The 27,842-nt window shown below is 45.4% G+C and overlaps 2 protein-coding genes across 2 annotated transcripts; both read right to left on the reverse strand.

Moving 5' to 3' along the window:
- Window positions 1–29: 29 nt before the first annotated feature.
- LOC144723616 (uncharacterized) lies at window positions 30–14,978 on the reverse strand. Its single transcript, XM_078602486.1, has 4 exons — window positions 14,804–14,978; window positions 11,075–11,182; window positions 2,952–3,126; window positions 30–2,050 (listed from the first exon to the last, which is right to left on the reverse strand). The coding sequence occupies exons 1-4, from the start codon at window positions 14,890–14,892 to the stop codon at window positions 1,955–1,957; spliced, it is 468 nt and encodes a 155-aa protein (XP_078458612.1). The 5' UTR covers window positions 14,893–14,978; the 3' UTR covers window positions 30–1,954.
- Window positions 14,979–15,067: 89 nt separating this feature from the next.
- On the reverse strand, window positions 15,068–21,630 carry SLC30A10 (solute carrier family 30 member 10). Its single transcript, XM_078602485.1, has 4 exons — window positions 21,059–21,630; window positions 19,667–19,726; window positions 18,800–19,039; window positions 15,068–16,489 (listed from the first exon to the last, which is right to left on the reverse strand). The coding sequence occupies exons 1-4, from the start codon at window positions 21,534–21,536 to the stop codon at window positions 16,086–16,088; spliced, it is 1,182 nt and encodes a 393-aa protein (XP_078458611.1). The 5' UTR covers window positions 21,537–21,630; the 3' UTR covers window positions 15,068–16,085.
- Between the last annotated feature and the right edge of the window lie 6,212 nt (window positions 21,631–27,842).

Here is a 27,842-nt window from a genome sequence, read left to right on the forward strand (position 1 = left end):
GTGCTTGGGGCCCGTGGCCCACACATTAGGCTGCCCATGCATTAGTTCCACCAAGCTGAAGGTGGTTTCAGTGCTGAAAATGGAATCCTTTCTAAAGCCCGGCTCTCCAAAATGCATTCTCCCTCCGGCAGACGTCATTTATTACATTGATTATTTCACAATTTCAAAATCTGCACAAGTAATTTTAGCTCTCAGCATGTTGGATGTTTCTCTTTCAGAGCAACGCATGACGTGGTTTAGCATATGCAAGCTACTCTAGTTATTTTATTGTATATAAATTTCTAAATTGTTTGGCAATCTCATAAATATAAAGTGTGATGATTGAATGCAAATATTTATACATTTCATAAATGGTCTGTGTGTACATTGTGCTATGTTAGCACAAGGCTATACAGTAGATTGAGAAAAGACAATTGTTTACATTGATTTGAATCTCAACTTTTGGCACAAATATTTTTTTACGATGGATTTATTTTTCGCACCACCAACAATACGAGTAAAATGTAATATTCTTACAACATTGAGAGTCGCAATATTCTTAATATATGCAGTATAAATATTACTCGAAAGGATTAGGCAATTTACAAGGCCACATCATTAGGCCACATCATGGCAGTACAAATGTTCCAACAATTTGTGACAGACGCTGGCAGTGACTGCCTACTGGGCTCTCTGGCACAATAGACCATTACCCGCATATAATATACAACCAGAGCATGTGACATACGCTGCGAGTGTTATTTATCCAAAATCAAGGTCATACTTTTATTGGTGTTATTCCTATAACTGCTTGCGTACGCACAATAACACCACGCTCTTCTTGAATTACCGCAGGCTTATGACAACACATGTTGTCTCAGAAATGTAAATGTTGAAAGCGGCAGAGCTGTGTGGATTTTGAGTGAGACATCTTGTGGCTGAATCATACCCACTTCACTAGGTCTGAGATTGCTTCCCTAACCCACAGAGGGCTCATTTAACACCAACATAATAATTTAACGCATACAAATGCATGCTCCTTGGAATAGTTTTGACCATAAAATAAGGGTCAAAATACAGTGCAGCAAACTGATAATTAAAACTTTATTAAATACAAATGCATGCAATAACCATGGCACTGCAGGCTCTATAAAGGAATACAGTTTTAGACTGGTAAAGAAACACAACATCCAAAAAGACAAATTGTTTTTGTCTTCTAGCCACATTCCGTATCGCAGTGGCTCCCAACATGTGGTCCAGCAAGGCCATGGGAAGCCGTTCGTGGAACTGCTGCAGATTCTATGATTTAGAGTCATTTTAATTTTGGAAATAAATGTTATTGGTGATTGGTAGTCCACAAAAATGTTTCAGAGAGTTGACAGTGGTCAGTGGGTTCAGAAGTTAAGGAACCACTGACACACCCGTGCTGTTTAATATGAGTTTAGAGCTTCGTTTTCATCGATTACAACTGTAAAGTGGCTTTTAGGCACGATCTGGGCGACATCACTGCAGTGACCTTGTATTTAAAGGCCAGCAGTCATGCCACCGTGGCGTCGCTAGAGAACGTGTCTGCTTTCTAAATAACATAACTTCAACCTGCTGTTGTACTGCCCAGGACCCAAGCCTAAAAGTGTAGCTCCAAGCTCCATGTCTAAACCCATCCCACTGGGATTTTTGCACACTGCGTTGGTGTACGGTGTTTTTTTCTGCAATATTTTGCTGTCTTTTCTTGGATTTTCTGTTTGCACTCAGTTACATATTCACTTCAAGATGTTTTTTTGTTCATGTTTTTGTTTTTTGTTTGTTGTGGTTGCACCCGATTCAAGAGCCGAATGGCTCACAGGGCTATACCTAATAAATGAACTTGAACTTGAACTTTCGGTAATGCCACGTTACCAATCAGTCACAGTAATAGCCCGTTACCAATCTCCAGGAGACGCGACGCGATGATGAGGGCCCTGCTCCAGGGCAAGGCTCACAAGTCACAACGGCCAATTTTCACGGGCAACTTGAAGCAGAACAAATCTTTTCCGTTGTCGTCTTTCAGTTGCCACTTCACCACAAGCTTGATCTGCGCCTCGCCAAAGACAGACGATCAATGCACGCCCACTTTAATCAACCACCCAGCGATTGCCTACCGTTCAATTGCTTACCGTTCAATTGGACAGTGGGAGAATTGAATAAAGGTGCGGTTAAAAACATTTGACAAGGAAATTGTCCTGCCCTAACTCACCAGACCCAAGTTGATCTCAAAGCCAATACGGTATAGTCATAAAACAAACGCAGACGTAATTTACATTTCTGTAATTTACATTTACTTAAAGTTTACACACTTGCTTAAACAGCAAAACCTGTTTTACTAACAGCAACATACATTTCCTAGCATATTAGCAAAATAAACACCCTGTATTTACTTAACTTCACAAAAAAAATACACCGTATTTAATTTGGCAATTCATCATCCAGGAAAAAAAATACAAAGTTACGTGTGGCGTTTTTTTATACCTGAATAATTTACTCAAAGGATTTCTACGTGAACGTCTTATTGAAAACATAAACCAGGAAGCTAAATCATGCATGTGCATGGATTCTATTGCACTATCCAACACGCCTTTGTTCTTGTAAGTGTTTAACTAGCGATAATAATGTTATGTTCCAAACCGCACAGTGTGATGTAATCACATGCAATGATATCATCGGAAGCAGAGGTGGCCTGCATGATGTGCGATATGGTGACGTGACACCACACATAATGGATCGCACACACCACTATAAGGAGTCATGGACAATGATCAAGAATAATAGCGGAGTAGCAGCCGAGGAAAGGACTACCCAAATTAGATGGAGCAATGAAATCAGTTCATGTGATGAATTGTCGCATCGTAATATCGTGAGCGGTGGCTTGGGGGAGAACTTCATCCAGCAGTGGATTGATCATGATTGATGATGATAAATGATCAATGGCGACATACGTTGGGGTAGCTGCTCTTGACGGGCGCACCCTGGCGTCGTAGCTGTAGCCTTGGCCCACGGCGAGCTGGCAGGCGATGTCCGACCTGCACCCGTCGCTCTGCGGGATGGAGAAGTGCACGGGGAAGCCTGCCACGATGCTGTGCACCACCGCGGTCACCGTGCTGCTCACCAATCCTGCAGCGCGGCACAGAGCACGGAGATCGGCGCTGCCCAGCCCACAGCACGGCGGAGCGGCCGAACTATCAATGAATAGGGCAAAGGCCCTATTTCCTGCTAAAATGAGCAATACGGTGGAGGTCATCTCCAGTTTGCAGCACTGAGCCATTGGCAGAAGTCCCAGATTCCTACGGTGGTCTGTTCAAATAATCGCTGTTGACTCCCCTACAAAGTCGACCACGGAGGCATGATGGGCTGAGTCACTCCCCAACCAGGATTTGAACCTGCAACATTTTGACTGTGAGCCATTCGCTCTACCACTGGGCCTCCTGCCCTCATCGTTGAGCATGAATTGTAATGAAAGTATTAGTTTATTCACATTGCTATTCCATCGCAAAAATGCTTTAGCAAGTGCATTTTTAAGATATAATGTAAGCTGTGTTAAACCACGGGTGCACGATAGTTGAAGTTGTCGCTAATTAAACGTTCAATTCAATTAAACGGTGCTAAATAATGCATCACTAATTGCAATATTAAGACTACACCGCCCAAATAGACTGCAAACAATTAATTACATTATATAACACAATTTTTGTTCCTGGGTAGTAAGTGTTATTTCGTAATTGCTTATGCCTAAAAAGTATCGAAAATCGCTAATATTCCCCACAAACTTTGCTTTTGTGACCAGGAAAGTGATATTTTGAAATGTATCTATTTTCAATGCGAAAACGGGCGAATTTGTGTCCTTTCGTTCACATAAAGTTAGAAAAAAACAACATATGAATCAAAATTCACATGTATTTATATTAAAGTAATACAAAAATGACTACAAAATATTTAGAAGTGAGTAGTTTTTCGAGATTTACGATTATACTGCAAATCACTTTCACGAATCAGCCCCCAAATGTAGTCTCCCATCATATTCTCGTTATACTGTCCTTGGTAGCGGTGTTCAAAGTCCAGTATATCCTGGTGGAAGCACTCGCCTTGCTCCTCCGTGAACGCTCCCATGTTCTCCTTGAAATTATCAAGATGAACATCAAGGACCTGCACTTTGAGGGACATCCTACAGCCCAGTGTGCCGTAATTCTCCACCAAAGTCTCAACCAGCTCAACATAGATTTCGACCTTGTAGTTTCCCAGGAAGCCACCAATCACTGCGAAAAAGCTGTCCCAAGCCGCTTTCTCCTTACTAGTGAGCTTCTTGGGGAATTCATTGCAGTCCAGGATTATCTTTATCTGTGGTCCGACGAAGACACCGGCTTTGACCTTTGCCTCAGACAGCTTAGGGAAGAAGTCTTGAAGGTACTTGAAGGCTGCCGACTCCTTATCTACAGCTCTGACAAATTGTTTCAGCACCTTCCGGGGGTTCACCAGTGCCTCCCACTTGACGTTGTTCCTCCCCACACAGAATTCGGTCCGCTGTGGCCAGTCCCGCCTGTGGTATAGTGCGCCTTGGTGTCTAAATCTTTTGTAGTAATTTTTGTATTCCTTTAGTATAAATAAATGTAAATTTTGATTAATGTATTGCTTTTTTATACTATTTGTGAACGAAAAGACACAAATTCGCCCGTTTTCTCATTGAAAATAGGTAAATTTCTAAATATCACTGTCCTGGACACAAAGGCAAAGTTGTTGGGGAACAATAGCCATTCTCTGTACTTTTGAGGCATAAGCAATTAGGAAACAACACTTACTACCCAGGAACAAAAATGTTTTTGTTACAATGTTATGTATCATTAAAAACTGCTGCAATAGCTTTGGTAACCCACCAGGTGGCCCATCGCTCGAGCGAGCAGCTCGCAAGGGGAAGGTGAGCAGCAGCTCCAGCTTTGCCTGGGGGTAGACTCAGCCCATCATCCTTCGGGGGTCGATAAAAGTGGTACTAATTTATGCGAAAGTCGACCTATATTGTCACGTGAATATACTCGCCCATGCAATCTGAATGTTGAATTTCCAACACTGACCCAGGGCCGTTGACAGACGAACACAACGTCAACGCTGATATCAGCAGCAAATCACTCTTGACGTTTAAAACGACCGATTCGTTTTGTCCAGGAAATGCATCGGCGCTCTCGGGGTTAACGGCATCCAACACGCGCCTCCCACGGTTACGCGCGATTCGAATGTCGGACTGCCCCACCGTACTTGAGAAGTCACGGCCAGCAACGAACTTCACTCGCCCCAACACGAACGGCACGAGCCGGGAGCCGGCGAGGTGGCAGGCACCCTGCCAGCCAAAATCTGGGCGGTGCAAGGAGGATAGTGGAGGGGTGAGTGAGTTCGTATTTATTAAAGCCAATGGACACTGGAAAAAAACCTCCCCATACGGAACGCTCAAAACTGCTTTGGGCAAAACGTGTGCGAGGCAGCCCGTGTGAAACATTAAGGACACGTCACAACACGAGTCTTTTGTGGCGTGTTCTCTGAGGAAACGTCGTTACGTCGAAGAGCACGCGGTCGCTGTTGGAATCCACCCTCCCCACCCAGCCCCTCCCCACCCTCCCCTCCCCACCCAGCCCCTCCCCACGCTCCCCTCCCCACCCAGCCCCTCCCTGCACGACGGACACAATAATCCCCTGTGGGCTGGTGTAACCAGGAGGTTCCTACCAGTAACAAACAGCATAAACTAAGCAAAACTGCCGAGACCTGTTATCGTATTGTTCTTATATAACATCCTCATCATCATCAACGGCAGCTACAATCAATCCACGGCCGTGTGGAGGCCTCCCTAAGTCGTCACGTATCTCACGGTCCTGGAAGACAATAATCCATCGAGCACGTGATAGTGAGCTGATTTCATGGCTCCATCTCCATGGTAGTATCACCCTCAGGCTTACATTGCATACATTTGATGAACTCTAAAACAAATGTTTTCATGAAAATATCCCCAAACATTATATTATATCATATAGGAATCGTATAATTAAAATCAACAGTGCCTGGCCTTTGTACGTAATAACATTCACAGCGATCACAGCTTCCTCGTCATACAGTGGGACCTCGGTATACGTCGTTAATTCGTTCCAGAAGGTAGGACTTATACCGAAAATGGCGTATACCGAATGCATTTTCCCATAAGAAATAAAGGGAAAGGAAATAATCCGTTCCAGAGTATAAGAAATTATATTTTATATGGCATATTATACATTACTGGGGTTTACACTATGGGAACCTCATTTGCCAGTAAAAATATGATAATTGGTTCTTTACCCTTCTATCTGGCAACAAAACTGACACCTTTTTACAAGGAGTCATGTTTGCATAGACCGCAATACCTGCAGTCATAATACAAACAAAAGAACATAACTCTGATAATGTGCACTGTCCTTGAAGTTGATTGGTCCACACCCGAGACAGCTTTCCTTAGAGCCTAGTCTCATATGGGTTGGACCAGATGACGCCAAAAGGCGCACAACTCAAGGACAATGCACCATCAGAGTATGAGAGCTCGGGGCAAGCATCTACACTATGGGAACCTCATTTGCCAGTAAAAATATGATAATTGGTTCTTTACCCTTCTATCTGGCAACAAAACTGACACCTTTTTACAAGGAGTCATGTTTGCATAGACCGCAATACCTGCAGTCATAATACAAACAAAAGAACATAACTCTGATAATGTGCACTGTCCTTGAAGTTGATTGGTCCACACCCGAGACAGCTTTCCTTAGAGCCTAGTCTCATATGGGTTGGACCAGATGACGCCAAAAGGCGCACAACTCAAGGACAATGCACCATCAGAGTATGAGAGCTCGGGGCAAGCATCTACACTATGGGAACCTCATTTGCCAGTAAAAATATGATAATTGGTTCTTTACCCTTCTATCTGGCAACAAAACTGACACCTTTTTACAAGGAGTCATGTTTGCATAGACCGCAATACCTGCAGTCATAATACAAACAAAAGAACATAACTCTGATAATGTGCACTGTCCTTGAAGTTGATTGGTCCACACCCGAGACAGCTTTCCTTAGAGCCTAGTCTCATATGGGTTGGACCAGATGACGCCAAAAGGCGCACAACTCAAGGACAATGCACCATCAGAGTATGAGAGCTCGGGGCAAGCATCTACACTATGGGAACCTCATTTGCCAGTAAAAATATGATAATTGGTTCTTTACCCTTCTATCTGGCAACAAAACTGACACCTTTTTACAAGGAGTCATGTTTGCATAGACCGCAATACCTGCAGTCATAATACAAACAAAAGAACATAACTCTGATAATGTGCACTGTCCTTGAAGTTGATTGGTCCACACCCGAGACAGCTTTCCTTAGAGCCTAGTCTCATATGGGTTGGACCAGATGACGCCAAAAGGCGCACAACTCAAGGACAATGCACCATCAGAGTATGAGAGCTCGGGGCAAGCATCTACACTATGGGAACCTCATTTGCCAGTAAAAATATGATAATTGGTTCTTTACCCTTCTATCTGGCAACAAAACTGACACCTTTTTACAAGGAGTCATGTTTGCATAGACCGCAATACCTGCAGTCATAATACAAACAAAAGAACATAACTCTGATAATGTGCACTGTCCTTGAAGTTGATTGGTCCACACCCGAGACAGCTTTCCTTAGAGCCTAGTCTCATATGGGTTGGACCAGATGACGCCAAAAGGCGCACAACTCAAGGACAATGCACCATCAGAGTATGAGAGCTCGGGGCAAGCATCTACACTATGGGAACCTCATTTGCCAGTAAAAATATGATAATTGGTTCTTTACCCTTCTATCTGGCAACAAAACTGACACCTTTTTACAAGGAGTCATGTTTGCATAGACCGCAATACCTGCAGTCATAATACAAACAAAAGAACATAACTCTGATAATGTGCACTGTCCTTGAAGTTGATTGGTCCACACCCGAGACAGCTTTCCTTAGAGCCTAGTCTCATATGGGTTGGACCAGATGACGCCAAAAGGCGCACAACTCAAGGACAATGCACCATCAGAGTATGAGAGCTCGGGGCAAGCATCTACACTATGGGAACCTCATTTGCCAGTAAAAATATGATAATTGGTTCTTTACCCTTCTATCTGGCAACAAAACTGACACCTTTTTACAAGGAGTCATGTTTGCATAGACCGCAATACCTGCAGTCATAATACAAACAAAAGAACATAACTCTGATAATGTGCACTGTCCTTGAAGTTGATTGGTCCACACCCGAGACAGCTTTCCTTAGAGCCTAGTCTCATATGGGTTGGACCAGATGACGCCAAAAGGCGCACAACTCAGTGCACATTATCAGAGTTATGTTCTTTTGTTTGTATTATGACTGCAGGTATTGCGGTCTATGCAAACATGACTCCTTGTAAAAAGGTTTCAGTTTTGTTGCCAGATAGAAGGGTAAAGAACCAATTATCATATTTTTACTGGCAAATGAGGTTCCCATAGTGTAGATGCTTGCCCCGAGCTCTCATACTCTGATGGTGCATTGTCCTTGAGTTGTGCGCCTTTTGGCGTCATCTGGTCCAACCCATATGAGACTAGGCTCTAAGGAAAGCTGTCTCGGGTGTGGACCAATCAACTTCAAGGACAGTGCACATTATCAGAGTTATGTTCTTTTGTTTGTATTATGACTGCAGGTATTGCGGTCTATGCAAACATGACTCCTTGTAAAAAGGTGTCAGTTTTGTTGCCAGATAGAAGGGTAAAGAACCAATTATCATATTTTTACTGGCAAATGAGGTTCCCATAGTGTAGATGCTTGCCCCGAGCTCTCATACTCTGATGGTGCATTGTCCTTGAGTTGTGCGCCTTTTGGCGTCATCTGGTCCAACCCATATGAGACTAGGCTCTAAGGAAAGCTGTCTCGGGTGTGGACCAATCAACTTCAAGGACAGTGCACATTATCAGAGTTATGTTCTTTTGTTTGTATTATGACTGCAGGTATTGCGGTCTATGCAAACATGACTCCTTGTAAAAAGGTGTCAGTTTTGTTGCCAGATAGAAGGGTAAAGAACCAATTATCATATTTTTACTGGCAAATGAGGTTCCCATAGTGTAGATGCTTGCCCCGAGCTCTCATACTCTGATGGTGCATTGTCCTTGAGTTGTGCGCCTTTTGGCGTCATCTGGTCCAACCCATATGAGACTAGGCTCTAAGGAAAGCTGTCTCGGGTGTGGACCAATCAACTTCAAGGACAGTGCACATTATCAGAGTTATGTTCTTTTGTTTGTATTATGACTGCAGGTATTGCGGTCTATGCAAACATGACTCCTTGTAAAAAGGTGTCAGTTTTGTTGCCAGATAGAAGGGTAAAGAACCAATTATCATATTTTTACTGGCAAATGAGGTTCCCATAGTGTAGATGCTTGCCCCGAGCTCTCATACTCTGATGGTGCATTGTCCTTGAGTTGTGCGCCTTTTGGCGTCATCTGGTCCAACCCATATGAGACTAGGCTCTAAGGAAAGCTGTCTCGGGTGTGGACCAATCAACTTCAAGGACAGTGCACATTATCAGAGTTATGTTATTTTGTTTGTATTATGACTGCAGGTATTGCGGTCTATGCAAACATGACTCCTTGTAAAAAGGTGTCAGTTTTGTTGCCAGATAGAAGGGTAAAGAACCAATTATCATTACTGGGGTTGTATAAAATAATGTAGACACTACTTATTACTAAAATGCATACATAAATTTAAATAAATGCGTAAATAAATTTAAACAAATTTAAATGAAATTTAAATTTAACGTCACTTTACCTTGCTGAGAGGAGTTGATAGCCTACGAGGATGGTGGTGAGGAAGGGGAGGAGTCGTGAACGGAGTAGATGCGGTGACTGATCCCGACCCATACAAGTTCTAGCAAGTGCGTCGTATCCCAAGCAAGACGTCGTATCCCAAGCAAGCACGTCGTATCCCAAGCAAGACGTCGTATCCGAAAACATTTTTTTCTCGTCAAAACACGACGTTTACCAAATTCAATGTATTCCAAAGCGGTCGTATACCGAGGTATGACTGCATTGGATTTTTCAAAACATGTGCCACATCAGATATGCAAACCTGGACTGTGGGAATCTCAAGAGACAATATGGACCTGTATGACGGTAGCACGGTTATCCACTCAGCAAATAGTACAAACTGCCCTTTGCCTGGCGGTGAATGCAAGCTGACAAGCCAACCCATTGAGGGAGCCTACTTATATGTCAGAATCTTTAGTTATACTGGAGGAATCCGATGAGCTATAAAGCTCTTTTTCACAGATTTCCAGTATATATATTGGATTCAATGGTACAAAAACATTTTCACATGGGAACAAAGACAAAAAATCCCGTATAGGCCCGCATTGACTGTTCGGGCAAGTGCTGTTCTCAGCTGTTAAGGACGGAATTGTACGTGAGTGGGTGGTGTGACCAACACCACACCCTGCTACATTTGTCCCCTCACTGCTGATGTTTACACAATGCACCAGGCACTAATTTAAAGCTGAGCTGATCTAGAAGAGGCTCAAGACCAAGTTCTGATTTCATTCGCCACTGATGTTAATCATAGTCGGGAAACTAACTCCGGTCGTCCAGTTCGAAAAGCGGTAGCATAACCACTGCACCGCCACTCCCCCACGAACACACGTGCGCAAAATGTACATGGACACACACATTCGGTGTGTTGTGTACATGCGCACTACACCGTAATGCACCAACTCACACGTAGACGCCCTATAATATATGTAACCTAAACACAATGATATGCAATGTAACTATATATGAATTAATGATAAAAATGCTTTTAAAAAATATTGCACATCAAAGTTTGCCTGCCAACTAAACAGATCAAGGCAACAGTACTGGTAAGAAGATCTGGTACAGGTCGGTTGGGGGTTTCGTAGTTTACATCAGCAAATGTGAAGTGTCTACGAATGCACCGTTGGACAGATGTACGTTTGGGCATTGGTCGATCAGTAGCCAATTGGCTCCGTAGAAAAAAAAAGCGTGCGTGGTTCTGTGCGCTGCTCACCGCTGGTGAAATTGACGTGAATGTTGGTGGTCTTGCCGTTGCAGAGGATTCATGGCTGGGTTGGGCAGGGATCTACAGTCAAGGCAGAGATCTTGTCGGTCTATGAGCCTAGAGGGAGAAACAAGGAGAGAGCTCAATCTGTCATCTGAAGCTTTCACACAAATAACATTTGGTCTTTCCGCTTAATAAAATACAACATTCCTCTGGCAGCAGGGGCAGCTGGTCTGTATGGGGATAGTCTCATTTACAAGAGTGACTGCCTCGGTCACCGAAATGACGAAAGCAATAACCTCAAGTACGGCAATGAAGACAATTGAAGTCAAAGTCAAAGACAACTACGTTACTTAAGACATCGAAAATACACATATTTATCAAATACACATCTTCATCGGTGAATACCATTATAATCACCACCACCGCCATACCATTACGAAAACTACAAAGGTAATGTCACAACTTTGAGGACAGTACCAGGAAGAGAGATACATCCTGCACGTGTCACCATTCACATCGCCACTAACTGTTGCGTAGACCTGAAACGAAAACATTTTTGCGGAAACATTTGTTGGCAGGATCAGGTGTGGCGGTCGCGGACTTCAGGATTCAGTTTTCTACTCATCTAAAGAGCCTCGACACCATACTCGACCAGAACATGTAGTTTGATCACCACACGCAAAACATAGTCAGGTCCTGCAATTTTCATATCGGGGCTCTACGATTCATTCGACCACCATTGAGTCTCATCGCTCAATCCACCCTTGGCTGCCACTCTGTCAGTCGCCTCACCCACCGGCCACCAACCGCAAGCACACGCACGCGGTGGGCTGACCGAGGTCACCAAGCACGAGCCATTACGCAGCCACGGACCGCGGTCGGTAAACGTAATCGGCTCCGCCAGCGCAGAAGAACAAAGCGGGCCACACGGTGAGGAGCACGAGCATCCACGTCCACGCCTTGGCCCCTCTCCTCGACACTCAGAGCAGCAGCAGCAGCAGAAGCAGCAGCAGCAGAAGCAGCAGCAGAAGCAGCAGCAGAAGCAGCAGCAGAAGCAGCAGCAGCGCTGTCCATGTGAAACCTGGACTGGGCTCAGTTTTTTCTGGTTTGGAATTTTTTAAATCTCTGCATCTAAGAGGGTTTTTACTGGCGTGTGTGGCGTTAGAACGATGCGGATGAGGTGGGAACCAATGCAAACGTGAGCTTCAGAGGGTCATTTATGACTTTACGAGTGACACAAAGTCGTTTTACAATTTCTTGCCTGCCTGGGGTGGGTCACGAATATTAGTCGATTTGTTTAAATCAACTAATATTGAATGAACATGCACAAAGCAGGCCCTGACAGCAGCCTATACCAACTATGTCACCTTCCGAGCACTATCCAGGCTTGAACCGGCTTAACTTCCAAGAACTGTGTCATTCGTGTTCGCTCTGCATGTGTCACTTGACAACCTGGATACACACCTCACGGGGTTATCCGTTAGATGTAACATTTATTTTATCGTATAAAATAAACATAGTTTATAGTTTAAAATAATAACTTTCAGTTTATCCGCACCTCCGATTAGCACGGTTGGTTACGTATGGTGCGAAAAAAGTTAAACGTACATACAATCCAGGTGAAATGTTTCATGTTGAAAACAATGGGTTCGGCCGCATTCTGGCTGATTTGGTCATAGGCTGCATTGTCAGCCAGAGGGCAGTTCGGAAAACACCATTGTTATACTGTACTACGGTCCCATGTTTAATCTCCCTGCTTAAAACACATTCCTGCGGAGGGAGCTGGTAGGAATGTTGGGTTGCTCGGTCAATGGCCAGGGTCAACGACGGCGTGGTGTATTCCGCAAATATGCCCGACTGTGAGGGCGGGCACAAGCCGGCGTGAGTAGGTTAAACGTTGAGTTTTATAAGGGCACCACGGGATGACCAGCCCCTCCCCACCCAGCCCCACCCCTCCCACCCCCCACCCAGCCCCACCCTCCCCACCCAGCCCCTCCCCACCCAGCCCACCCCTCCCATGCACGACGGACACAATAATCCCCTGTGGGCTGGTGGTAACCAGGAGGTTCCAACCAGTACCACCTGCACTGACCGGCGTGGTGAAGTATGGTCAATGTACCGCCACGACCCGTGCAGCGTGAGGAAGCCGTCATCCAACAGCGGATTCACAAAAAAAGAGCTGAACATGTACATTGGTGGCCATTGGTCCTACAGGTCCACTTTGTATTTACCAACTATAGCGATGTTTCGTTGGGCAATGGTAGTCCCTATAATATATTTAAAAAAATGTAGAGGCTATTTTGGGAACGATTTGTCGACCAGGTGCAGCAGGGTGTGTGCTTAGATTATGGGACACCCGGCGCGGTACTGCTAAGGCGGGTTAACTTTGTGGAGGTCAAAAAAATGCATTGTTCCATGCGCAGTGTTCGGCGAGTTTCAGACATGTCCTGTGTTTTCTATACAAGAGGGCCGGCACTGTAAGTTGATGAATGAGTTGACAGTTTTACAACCACTGCTGGATGAACGCGTCCTGGCTCGGTGTTTTAGTGATCAATACAAACCGTGCCACTGTATCCTCAGGCCGTTGCTGCCCTCACCTTTTCTTGAGTGACCGTTCACTGTTTTTGTCCATTGATTGTTGCTCCTTCTTTATAGCTCTGTAACTTCCGTGGTGATACTATTGTGTTTTGAGCACACGTTCAATTACCTAAGTTTAATAAATATTATAATGACATTTACACAGGAAAGTCTCGAGTATCAAACCTCTTGTTCAGTAAAGTCCTACGCTGGGATTTTGGTCAGTTCCATGAGTGAGAGTTTTGCATGTGGGAGGAAAACAGAGAAACTGGAGATTAGCCACGACACATCTGAGGGGGTAACACTCACAGAGCACTCACCAGGCTCAATACTGCTTAGCTTCTGAGAGCTCATGGCGAGATCATCCGCGATGTGGCACGAGGCAAATTCAAATGTTGTCAACATTGCGGTTTGAAGAGATTGCGTGTTTTGTTATTCTCTTACGCACCATTGTTTGATATGAACTGCAATTGCATCTCCGATCGTAATTGCTGTCACAATCAGCCATGATCAATTCGATACTCGTTCCGTGTAACCTTAATAAATCTGGAAGTAATTTTCATGAAAATAACATCAACAATGTACAGCCCTTAAAGCTTTCGTGACTGCAGGAATTCATATTCTTTGGGTCTTTCATTTTTCTTTGGGTCTTTCGGTAAAGTCACGTAGATAGGTTCAAAGAAATAACAAAATGTTATTTCTTTTATAAATGTACAGCCCTTTGTCAATCCACTGCTGGATGAGGGGCCCCCTCCCCACGCCGTACGGACGCGTGCCCCAACGATCGCTGCTGTCACCGCCCGGGCGTGAGTCACGATGGCGTGGATGTGGCTGCAAGAGGACCCGCCGGTAGGAGGCGCAATGCAACTGATCAACAGCTGTCTCGCCGGACTTTGAATCGGATTTCCAAAAAAAACGACGCAAGGCTGCGAACGCCCTCCTTGAAGCACGGCGAGATTATGGTGGCGGAACAGACGCAAGATGCTGACCCCTGAATTCTAAAATCACCCGATCTATTTGAAGAAGTAGGGCGGTGGCTCAAATTGTTCGCGGTCTGCGACATCAACCCGGCCATCTGGGTTTGATTCCCGATCACGGCCAACATCAGTAATGTGTTGAACCCGTGCTGGGGTCACCACTTCAGCAACCCGCACTTACCAGCGTGCTGAAGTATGGCCAATCAACCCTCGTGGCCGACGGGGTGGAGAGGCCTTGATCCAGCCGTGCATTGTCATAGAGCTGTACATTTTATCTTTAATCGTCACGATTCAACGTCACGACGCGATTCTTTGTCTTCGTCGTGATCAATGGTGGCGCCTCTCGTGGCTGCAGTGACAAGGAACCCCATAACACGAACGCGATGCGATTCGATGCATGCGTCATGAGTTTCAGGAATCATCTGGATGAATCGATGCACCTCAATAATGTATCAATCTTTTATTTGACATTTGATATGTAACAATGTGTATGGCTTCAAGTGATCACACGGGGATTGCAATTTAGAGATGTCCTGTACAGTGTTACATCACAGCTGTTAAGTGTGAAGTTGATTCCAACGAAATTCTTTAAAAATATATATATTTCTTCGCAAGATAATACAATTGAAGGTTCTTAATATTTCTTGAGAACCTTGGTTGTTTATTGTAATACGTACATACTGTACTGTATATCTCCAGAGTGCCACTTAAATTAGCCAAAATATAAAAAAAATATTTACAATTTTTCATTATGGATATTACTGTAACAATTATACAGTTTTGCAACCTTGTTAAGGATTAAGAATAAACAACCCCCCATCCCTTGTCACCATGGGTCAATATGAAACCCACTGAAAGTGGTCACCCAAACGTGAGAACATCAACTCAATCAACGCAGTGGCGTGTGGACATCGGCTTTGAAGCACAAGTGTCAGAAACGCAGCCTCCATCAAAGGCATCACACGATGAAGGAGAAGGACGTGGTTGTCTTTTTCCTGAGACTCAGCCATTTGTCCCACACTTTTTAACTGCATTCAACCCATAGGTTGCAGGCAACTGGTTAGCGATTTGACTGCGGAGTCACTGGGTGGCAGAGACAGGGATGGGGGATCTCATCCTCTCAAGCGAGGTGGCGCTAGCAAGGTCCAATTGTTTTACAATTGCCTGCTCCCATAAAAGTCACGAATTCTAGTATCACTCAGCAGCCAGTGGCAAGGCAGCAAAACAGTAAAACAGACCTCACTTCAACCAAGCTGGCCCTCAATCAACTTTATGAGAGGGCCGACCTTGTGGATGGATGACCCGGGCACAGCGCCGTGAGGGGCGCCAATTGGCTCGACTACAATTGTTGTCTGCCCTCGGCGCCACGTATGCTGAGGCCAGCTCTGACAATAATGAAAATGACAGAGGGACAAACCCATTTACAAAAAAAACAAGCTCTTTCTGCTCATTCAAGCAACTAATCACAACCTGGAGCTCCTCGTGACGACGTGCACTCCACATTGTGCGTCCGCTCCATTCTGCGTGACCCCAAGCCGCTCGCCTCCGGCCTTCTCCGTGACCGGGGTCGCGGCGCTCCACTCGTCCGTCTCGGGCACGCGGCAGGCCCCCCGCTCATTGCAGTCGTCCGCCACGGGGAAGGGAAACTCGCAGTCGCCGTGACGCGGCAGCGCAAACTCGGGCTGCACGGTGATGTCGTCGATGCCCTCCAGCTGCAGCAGGTCGTGGATGTGGAGGCCTGCCGTGGCGTAGTCAGACATCCCCGCGCACTTGATGTGAACGCTGGCCACGTCCCGGCCGGCCGTCAGCCGCCAGACATGCAGGCGGTGGATGGATTGGACGCCTGGAATCCCACTCAGCTTCTGCTCTGCAACCCCCATCCAAAAAAACAAAGACGCACACACATACACGTGCCAGATCGAATGAACGAGGAAGTGAATAACTGACATCGCGCATCGATTTGCGTTTGGATTTTCACCTCTCCGGGTTTGTCTCAGGAATTGGCATGTGTGTTTGGGTGGCAGCAGCAATTGATTTGTACCGAGTCATGGAAACGGCATTATGTTGAACTCTATCCAGTTTTCGATTTAAAGCTTTCGTGACTGCAGGGATTCATCTTCTTGGTTCTTTCGGTAAAGTCACGTATAAAAAGAAAACAATATTTTATTATGTTTTATTTTTATTATTTTATTACTTCCCTTCTACGTGACTTTACCAAAAGAACCAAGAAGATCTATCCAGTTAACTTCACTGTTTTGATAATAGACCTCGGCTGACTGAGAATATGTCCAGGTTTGGTCTACAGTGGAAAAGTTGGCCACCCCATGTGTGAGTTGTAACGTGTGTTGTTTGGCACAATGTTCGATGTTTTGTATGTATATTGAAAGTCTTTCACACCGTACGTAGCCAACCATGCTATTCGGAGGTGCAGGGGAAGGACAAAAAAATAAAAAATAAAGTCAGTTCAAAAGAAATTCGTTTTATATCTACATTTAAAAGTGCATAGCTCCAGCGGCTTCCTAATATCGGAAGAGCGTTCCAGACGGCCGCAGAAGCACATCTAAAAATACGCGATGCAGTAACCTTCTTTGTTTGATAGTTATCCAAAAGCCGCTGAGAGGATGACCGGAGTTTGTGTGATGGTTTATGTTCCTTCGTGTTCACTCCACATTTCGCTCCATGAGCTGACAGCTTAAGGATCTTAGAATGCACTTCCTGGAGAAGCTTCTAAATGCGCGGAGCAGGATAGAGTCTATAGGAAGTGATGAGTTCCTGAAAAAGCTTCGAAGCACATGGAGTGAAATGTCAGACACCACGCTGAACAATAATCTGTACATATGCAAATTATTTTGTCGAAGCGATCTTTCCCCCCCTCCCAACCCAGCTTATATATATGCTCCAAGCTCGTGTGCTGTTTCATTCAGACGCTGTCTCCCCGACAGACCTGGTTTTCACCTGAGGACGGCTGCTTGCGTTGTGGCCGAAACGTCGTGAGAATTATTTTATTATGTTTTATTTTTATTATTTTATTACTTCCCTTCTACGTGACTTTACCGAAAGAACCAAGAAGATGAATATTATGTACAACCTGAATAAAACATGGCAGAGCTACACAGCAGCACAACCAAGACAACCTATGCAGCAATTATCGATAAGTGAAATACACAAATGTACGCCGTGATGGCGCGGCTGGGAGCATGGCTGCGGCATGGCCTGCCGCGTGCCCGCCCACAGGGCCACTGAAGTGAAGGCCCTTGGAGCCGTCCATAAATGACGTCACGCGATTTTTGACGATTTTTGACCCCCCCCATCGTCACACGGCGTCACAAAAAGTCAGACCCACCCCTCAAATATGACGTCACAAAGGTCTGCCCTCCCCTCCAAAATTAAACAAGCTTCACGTCGCTTTAAACTAGTGTCATTGTAGTGCGTATTTAATGTGGCGCTGCATTCTGATGTTGTAGGAGAAATGTTTTTATCAAAAAGTATATTTAATTAAGTAGAACGTGTTGTCTATATTGATTTAAAGTTGCGCATTTTTGATGTGACGTCACATTTCTCCCCCCCCCCCCGTCACACATCGTCAAAAAATATCTGACCCCCCCAGGTGCGTGACGTCATTTATGGACTGCCCCCTTGGTTAAAACCAATGCAGGTACAAGCACCATTCATCTGCTTGGCTTTTCTCCAGTATCACTATCTTCACCGCCATAATTGGCCACGATCAATCCACAGCCATTGCCATTGCTCACCATGGAGCAATAGTTGACTGGGAGCTTCAACAGGAATCCTGAGTTGCTAGAGCAGAGAGTGCGTTGAGGGGAGCGAGATGAATAGAGAGGCAGGAGAGTTCGTGGAGGGGAGGGGAGTGAGATGAGAGGCGAGAGGCAGGAGAGTGTGTGGAGGAGAGGGGAGTGAGATGAGAGGCGAGAGGCAGGAGAGTGTGTGGAGGGGAGTGGAGGAGTGAGAGAGTTGCAGTAGTTGAGTTGGCATGAGATGATGGCATGGATAAGGGTCTCAGCAAGCAGCCGAATCAAAACGTGAAAGCGATCTCCGGGTGCGAGTCTAAACACAGAACCACTGCTGACTTTTCGACAAAATTGTTCTCTTTTTACTGCAAGCCACTCGCTCACTCTGCCGCTGGGCCGGCTTCATGCGAGAGAGGGGAAACGCTCACCGATATCCTTGATGAGAATGTCCGGGGGCACGATCTGCAGCAGAATCACGGCCGCCTCCCGTATGAGACGCACCGCGGAGGTGATGATGATGAGGGTCATGGCGATGGTGAGGGCTGGGTCGATGTAGCACTGCCAGTTGCACTGCTCCTTGCTGGTTATGGGCCTCACGTTGAAGATGATGGCGGTGATGACCACGGTGACGGAGCCGAGTGCGTCCCCCAGCGTGTGGAGCAGCACCCCTGGGCGACGACGACAACGCACACGGGCCGCTCGCGTCACTCCGCTGCTGGACGACGGCCTCACCGTGTCACGCGCGTCGTGGGAGCTATCGGACTGCACTTCACTGCGCCGGGGTCAATTAGATGTCGCAGCACGCAGAGACGTGTGCACCATGCGTACGCAAGCTCCGGCCCGATCCACACCGGCAGCTCAATTTGTCACATTTCTTGGCATTCAGTTCTTTTGAGCCGGTGGTCTGGCCGAGGACAATAACTTTTACACACACAATGCACGTCGTTGCATGCTGTTAATTCTCTGTTCGTCGCCTGCACTGATGTTTCAGTGGCGATGGATTTTCCGAATGACAGAAATGAGAGCCTGGTCAGTGTGGGCTGGTGGAGGGAGTGTCCAGGACGGGTTCAGATACCGTTCGCCATTGATGTTAGCTGTAGCCAATTATAGAACTCGCTGTCCACCGAAAGCACTTGACCGTTGGTTTACCCCGTCTGTATATACAGGAAGCAAATAGATGTATATTTACTTTACCATTAAGCAAGAGATTGACATTGTAAAATGTGCCCTAATTCACCTTGGAAATGAGACTAAGAATGCCAGAACTCTGGCATTCAGATGCATGGTTCAATTACCTCGGATATTAATGGCATTTTCTTTGGACCTTTTAACGGAGGCTCCCATTTCTTCTTCTCCTGTGAATGCGAGAGTTTCAATATATAAATATTAAGCATAGGTATTAAACTTGCATGAGAATTGTTATGTAGCCAAATGTTCACTTTATATTCAAGTTTTCCACACGTACCACAGCTTATACTTTCCTGATGTGAAAATTAGTCGTTCCTCTGGTTGAATAAAAGAAGTGAAGTGAAATGTATCTCTCAAACTTGATTTGAAGCTTTCGTGACTGCAGGAATTACTCTTTGGTCCTTTCGGTAAAGTCACGTATAAATAAAATAGTTTTAATAATACGACGTTTTGATCACAACATAAGCAACCATCATCAGGTAGAAAACAAACCCAGTGAACGTACAACACAGAGAGTCGGCCAACACAACAGTCAGCACCTCACCTGGTTGATTACGTTCTTCCAAAGATGGCTAAATGAGTCGATATTGTGTTTCCCTCTGTGTGTCTCTGTGTTGTCTCTCTCTGCTTGTGTGTCTGTCTGTGTGTCTCCGTGTCTGTGTTTGGTCTCTCTCTCAAATTTAGCAATCTTTGGAAGAACGTAATCAACCAGGTGAGGTGCTGACTGTTGTGTTGGCCGGCTCTCTGTGTTGAATTTTATTGTATTTCTAAGTTCACTAGGTTTGTTTTCTACCTGATGACGGTTGCTTGTGTTGCGATCGAAACGTCGTATTATTTAATTTATTTTCTTTCTACGTGACGTTACCGAAAGAACCAAAGAGTAAATTTATCTCTCGTTTCAGCGATAAATCGGTGCAAATGTTTTTTTCACTTAAGCTGCATTAAGCAACCGGCCATCTTCATATGTCACACATTCAGCCCTACTCAATGTCAGCCTCAATTATCTTTCAGCTGATGCGTTATGAGTAACATGATTATAGTAATAGTTGTATGAATACAGTAATAGTTATATAACACTTGTAGTGGGTGATTATAGTAATAGTTGTATAAGACGTGTCGTGGGTGTCGGGGGAAGGTTAGAGGGGTAGGAGCTAAGCGCCTGCACTCCAGCACTTTGGGTGCATCGCAGAGTTGTGAAACTTTCAATCACACTAGCTGAGGCCGCCACATGGCAGTACACACACCACAAATCAATTATTGAATCCATTTGTACAGACCTTTCAGTATTGTCCCATCATCCACGAGTGTTTTGTCCGGCTACCCTGGTTCCCTCCCACACACAAGACACTCTTAAGTGAAATTGTCCAAACATCTCAATGCAGGATGCTGCTGACAAATTGTCTGAAGATTAAGTAAGGCCTTCTTGAATGTTATTAACACGAGTACGTATAAGCGTTTAACGATGAAATATGTGGAAAATATTTCCGTTGACTTGTCACCCGTTCTCGGCTTGTGATCGTCGGTGCCCTCTGCGGCGTTGAACCTCGCGCACAGCCGACTGCACGAGAAGCAATCTTGGAAGAGCATCAAGCCCGTCAAGTTCACCGAGAGCCCCAGTGCCCCGACGATGAGCACCAGCTTGGGGTTGTCGATGACGTCCGGTTGGGACAGGGCCTTGAGCGCTTGCACCGCCACTGATAGGGACAGCGCCACGAGGAACGAGGCAGTGGCCAGGGCGCTGACCACCTCGCCGCGCACCAGCCCGTAGGTGTGCCTCGAAGTGGCAGGCCAGCGCGCCAGCCTCGCCGACGCGAGGCCCGAGGTGAGCGAGAGGGCGTCCGACAGCATGTTGAACGAGTCGGCCACGAGAGCCAGCGAGTTTCCCACGTAGCCGCTCACGAGCTCCGTGACGAAGAAGACCGACGTCAAGCACAGCATGCAGATCAGCCGGCACGACCTCCCCGAGTAGCGACCCATGGTCCGGCCGGCAGGCTCCGGTGACCTCGCAGTCTGACCACGCTCTCCGATTGCGATGGGAGGATAGTCGTTGTTTCCGTATGGGCGGTTCAACACCGACGGGTGTCACTGCGGTAGAAATGCACGAGAATTGCAGCTCGCAGCTTACTGCGCCGTAAACATGGAAACACCTCCACAACACAATGAGCTTCTTGTTGTACTCTTTCTCTCAGCCACTTAGATCCTCATTGGCCATAAAAGTTAATATTAGGTCTTCTCCTGATGAAGCCAGAAGCTGCAAAGTACATTTTAAGCCACAGATACAAATCAATCGTGACAATTAAAAAAGTATGCAAGCCAAAAAGTGTAATATGATGACAAATCCATCACAAGAGAGAAGCGCAGGCCAGAAAACAAATGGAATGACCACCAGCAATGAGCACTGCGAGCAGAGCTCTCGGCCTGATGCAGATTGTCCGCCTCAAAACTCGCCGCGCATGCCACAACAAAGAACTATTTTAAATCATCATCTGCTACTAAAATTGATATTTCTTCCATTAAAACAGATTTCTTTTCCGTTGCCCATCTACCACATAAACGCTTAAATTATAGAAATAAAAAAGGCATAATGCAAGACACTGGCTACGCGTGCAATCGTGATGAACAATCTTAAAATCTAATTTTCCACACAAAGTTCATAATTCCTTCAATTTGCCTGAGGAAGAGTTAAAGTGTCTTCCATTTGTCATACGTTAGAGATTGTTAAGAATATGCCTTCCTTGAGTATGTGGGCATCATGATCCTTGTACCGTATATACAATGTGCGTGATGGAAATAAATAATGGATTCATACTTTAGCTTAATTGCAAATGTTTTTAGTTACAAGTTAATTATAGCTTTGGATGTTTTGCCATTCAATCATGTTCAACCTTAGTTTACAAGCTGTTGTGCACAATTACACACGACAAAAACTGAACACTTTAAAAGGAAAATCTGAAATATATTTGTGGCAATGCCCCAAACGTCGCCTCTTGGGTTCTATTTCCTTTTAAGGTCCCAGTGCCATTGATGCACGTGTTGAGTTTTAGTTCACCAACGACATTTCATCATTTAATAGTATGTGCGATTAAATGTTGCTGTTTATACTTAATGGGTTCAAGTACCTTGTCCCAACCCAGATTTTGACGATGGTCAAGCAATGGATTCACGTCACCCATGGTACTCCTGCAGCCACGCGTGGCACTAACAGTCACAGCGAGGTAAAAAAAATAAAAAAGAGAATCATGAACTTTATCAACGTTCCCGCCTAACATAATTTTTTTTATTTCACACATGACCATTGAACGAGACTAAAGATAGAGTGGCAGCCAAGGGAGGAAACTTGCCCGAAAGGAAGTCCAACACTGGGATGGGGCAATGGAATCAGCTGGTGTGCAGGCGCAAGCTGAAATATAACTTCGCAGCAGCATGCGAGCTGACAACGGCTTGGTGAGATCATCATCCGGCTGTTCGTGTCCATGGCTGATGATGTTGATGATAAACTCGAAGTGACTTGCAATATACAGGGCCCACCACGTCACACCACTTTAGCACGCGGATGTTGCTCAAATACCATAAAGATCAAGATTGCACTGTTTATGTGCACGTTGAAAGTCAATGACCAGTGCTATCATTACTCGACTCAAAGCGCTTGATAAATATGCAAAACCAAGGTCACATTATTACGGAATTGCTTTTGAAGTGTTTTTATTTATATAATTTGCATTCCTGCAAAAACAAGGATTAGTTTAACACAATCACCGGCTGGTTATATTTGATATTTACCATGATCAACCAACCCACTTTCTACCTAAATTAACTTTATAATATTAGTCGCGAATGCCTACGTGTTAAACTAAGCAGTCGTGGTGATTGATCATTCAGCACTCACCGATTCACTCCAGTTACTGGCTAATCGCTAAACGGTGGTCAGTCACCTCGCACTCTGCTATCGCTACTGCCATGGTGACCGTTCCCGTGAATTTCACTCCTTGATTCTTTCACCCGTGTGGAGGACTATTTTATCTCATCCACCCGGTGTTCTACTGCCACAATGCAGCTCACAAACACACTCACTCACTCACCCCACTGCAGCTCACAACACACTCACACACCCACTCACTCACCCACTCACCACACTGCAGCTCACAACACACTCACACACCCACTCACTCACCCACTCACCACACTGCAGCTCACAACACACTCACCCACTCACCCCACTGCAGCTCACAACACACTCACCCACTCACTCACTCACCCACTCACCACACTGCAGCTCACAACACACTCACCCACTCACCCACCCACTCACCACACTGCACGTCACAACACACTCACCCACCCACTCACCAAACTGCAGCTCACAAACACACTCACCCACTCACTCACCCACCCACTCACCACACTGCAGCTCACAACACACTCACCCACTCACTCACCCACCCACTCACCACACTGCACGTCACAACACACTCACCCACCCACTCACCCATCCACTCACCAAACTGCAGCTCACAAACACACTCACCCACCCACTCACCACACTGCAGCTCACAACACACTCACCCACTCACCCACTTACCCACTCACCACACTGCACGTCACAACACTTTTCTTTATCCTTATTGTCTCACACTGCTCTACTTTGGAAATCCGTCCCACCTTCTGTCCCAAGCTCAATTTAAGAAACGTGTTCTTACCTTTTACGACTGTATGCTGTTAGTTGCTGGCCGCGTGACATTGTGGGCCTTTAGGCCTGTGATCAAAAAATGTGAGAAATGTTGGTTATTTTGCAGTACCTATTTATCGATTTCACCTGTCTTCACACCGCAGGTATAAATTAGTACATCCACTCATCCAGTGAAGTTATTTTCTGATGAACTTAGCAGTTAGTAGTCTCCTATTTTATGTGACGATTTTCACAGATACACAAGCACTCACAAGCGGTTACTCACACATAATCTGAACATCTGCACATTTTTTTTAATGAAGGGGGTGCATTGGGGCTTGCTATACCATGGCAAATCGCAATCTGTGGTGTCGTTCTGATTTTCAGCTTTGGCATAAACCCGGACTCCGACTGCAAAGTGGGAAATGGTCTAAAGGTTCAATCGTCTGCCCCTGTCTCTTCATGCTCATTTTTAGAACGCTGTACGTGTGTGGAAAATGCTTTTGCAACCTGCTCACATGAACCGATATTGAAATGCAGTCACATTACAAAATACCTACATACATGATAAGCATCCTTCCCATATTTGTTTCCCATGTTCAAAAATAAAGGTATTTTCTTAAACATTTCATCACCCACACAGCCTTCCTGGAGTGCATGTCAGCATCATTGGTTTATACAAGGGGCCGTCCATAAATGACGTCACGCGATTTTGGACGATTTTTGACCCCCCCCCCCCTCGTCACACGGCGTCACAAAGTCAGACCCCCCCCCCCTCAAATATGACGTCACAAAGCTCTGCCCCCCCCCCCCAAAAAAAACCACATGCTTCTAATCGCTTTAAACTATTGTCATTGTAGTGCGTATTTAATGTGCCGCTGCACTCTGATGTTGTAGGAGAAAAAAAATGTTAAAAAGTATATTTAATTAAGTAGAACGTGTTGTCTATATTTATTTAAAGTAGCGAAATTTGATGTGACGTCACATTTCTCAACCGCCCCCCCCCTCGTCACACATCGTTACAAATGTCTGACCCCCCCCCCCCCAGGTGCGTGACGTCATTTATGGACGACCCCCAAACTCTGGACCGCTTTTTGACATTCAGCGCCTCATCAGCATTCAGACTTGCTTAAACAAATGCTGGGTGAACTGTCATGCCCATCCGTGTTTGAAATGGGTCCTAGATTGATGAAAATATAATACACAACACAAATTATGAGTGTCCCAGATGGCCGTGTGGCTGATAGGATGTGTAAACAACCTTATTTGTTTATGTGGAGAGACGCCTATGGGAAGAAGGCACGCTGCAAATGTATTCGTTTTGTTATTTATATTCTCCACAACGCTGGGAATTAATTGACACATTAAAACTGTTGTGTTTAATTTGATGATGAAAAAGGCTTACCTTTATTGTTGGATCTAAATCTGAAGTTTTCGTGACTGCAATGATCCATACTCTTTGGTTCTTCGGTAAAGTCACGTAGGTATAAAATAAAATGAAAATAAATTAAATCACGACGTTTTGGACGCTTGTGTTGCTGTGTTGCTTCCGAAACGTCGTTATTTAATTTAGTTTTATTGTTGGGTTTGAAATAAAAACATACTGCAAAAGAGCGGTATATTCACAACATAGCAAATTGTACACATTTTGCTGAATAAATTCCATAGCTGTACACAAACGGATCAACTCTCCGACTCGATTTCTTGCACTGCTCTTTTGGGAGCCGCACGCAGTAGTAAGGCACTGAACACAACACTTACGCCAGCCCAGAGGAAGCAATGCCGTGCTTACTCTGGGAAGCTGTGGTCTCTGTCATTGGCACATGTTTCCCCACACTAGCAGCACAAAGGCCAGAACTAATACAAGGCCTAGTTTTCAGGGGCATGCACTCCACACAAAATCGCCCGGATTCCACTGCCTTATCTGTTAACACAAGACCAACACATCACCTGCCAGGTCGACTACTCTGTTGCAGAAACTGCTGTAGCCATTTGAATACAAAAGTCAAATACCTCTCTCCTTAAACGACTGTGAAATTGTAATCTTCTCTTTACAGACCAGAGCAGTAGTTGAAACTCAACATTAATATGGCTGGGGCAAGTCTACTTTTCTGACAATTGCTGTTCACTTCCCCACAAAATGACATTTATTTGAATCTACCCTGGAGCAGGCCTGGCTCCAACTCCCCAAGGATGGGGGCCCAGCAGCGATGTCGTCGTATGCGGGCCAAGGACCGTGAACTTGGGCGGAGTCGAAGCGGCCTTTGGGGACGCGGGCCCTGCCCTGGAGGAGGGTGATGGGCGAAATCGACTCTCACCCAAGACTTAACACTATAACCACTGAAACACCGAGCCCATGTAGTGCATTGCAAATTTACATATCTTCCCACACATTTTATTGCTACGATTTGTTACTCATTTTCAGTTGTTGCTAAGTTTGGTTGGCATTTGCAACCGGCCCGCACTATCCCTCTCCTCCCGTGTTCGTTACGAGGGGACAGGCCGGTTAATAAATACAAAAAAAACAACATTAGTAGATGAGTTCGGATTCGATGAGTGGATACTCTGCGTTGTGTTTTGCCCTCCTTCTGAGAATCGGATGACTCCACCACCAAGGGACACCAGAGGATTGTGTGACTGCAACTCTTTCTTTCAAAGTGTTCTTCTGAGGAGCATTTGGCATCTGTGATTATGACCAAATGCACAGCAATCAACCCCAATTCACACCACCTCACTGCTCAACCCCTGTACAGCGTCCACCCGAATCTGAATCGGTGCCCTGTACCCTCAATTGTTTACTCTACTGGGGGTGTGGTCTACTGTGTACTCAGTGACCCTATGGGCCCAATCCATGGCCATTATCACTTTCATTCACAATTATATTTGTGGTTAATTTACATTACACCCATACCGGCTACACATTACTATACTTATCCCACGTTTGGAATTTGGTGTTCGCACAGGGCCACGTGCGTCACGTTTATTTCGAGTGCATTTAAAACCAAAGTTGAAACAATGCCGATGATGACGTTGAGAGTCGTCGTAATGATAACAATGTTATTAGAAGATGATTTGCTGGAGCACTTTCAGCAGAGGGCAGGCATGCGTCATAAAGCTAACACGGACACAGCACAGCATGTCCTGACATCATTCACGATTCTCGGAATTGCATCGATTCAGTTGCGTAACACGGCGTTCCAAACACACTGTGCTGTAAAATTGCTCACTCGATAACAAGGTGGGGCAGGGAGAAAAAACCCAGGGTAGAGAGATTAAACTCAGCAGCTAAGAACATTGAATATACAAAAAACAGCTTGGAAAATCAATACAGCCAGAACATGTGGTGATGCTAACATCGCTGCTGCACAACAGCCACGCTTGCATGAGCACAGCACATGCACGTGGAGTGTTTAATATCGAACCTATATTTCAAATAATAATTTTACGTGTTCTTAAAACCTCAGCCTACCATCCTGATCTACTCTTTGAATATCAATGGAGATGAGTCAGACTTTGGATGCCATGTTACGGCCGGCTGTAGTGTGAACCGTGGCATGGACGGTCAAGACCCCCACGCGCTCGACAATGACACGAATCTCACTGTGGCACTGTCAAGG

This window comes from Lampetra planeri, chromosome 18 (assembly GCF_965212315.1).
Source record: "Lampetra planeri chromosome 18, kcLamPlan1.2.h2, whole genome shotgun sequence".
In the NCBI taxonomy this organism is placed as follows: Eukaryota; Metazoa; Chordata; class Hyperoartia; order Petromyzontiformes; family Petromyzontidae; genus Lampetra; species Lampetra planeri.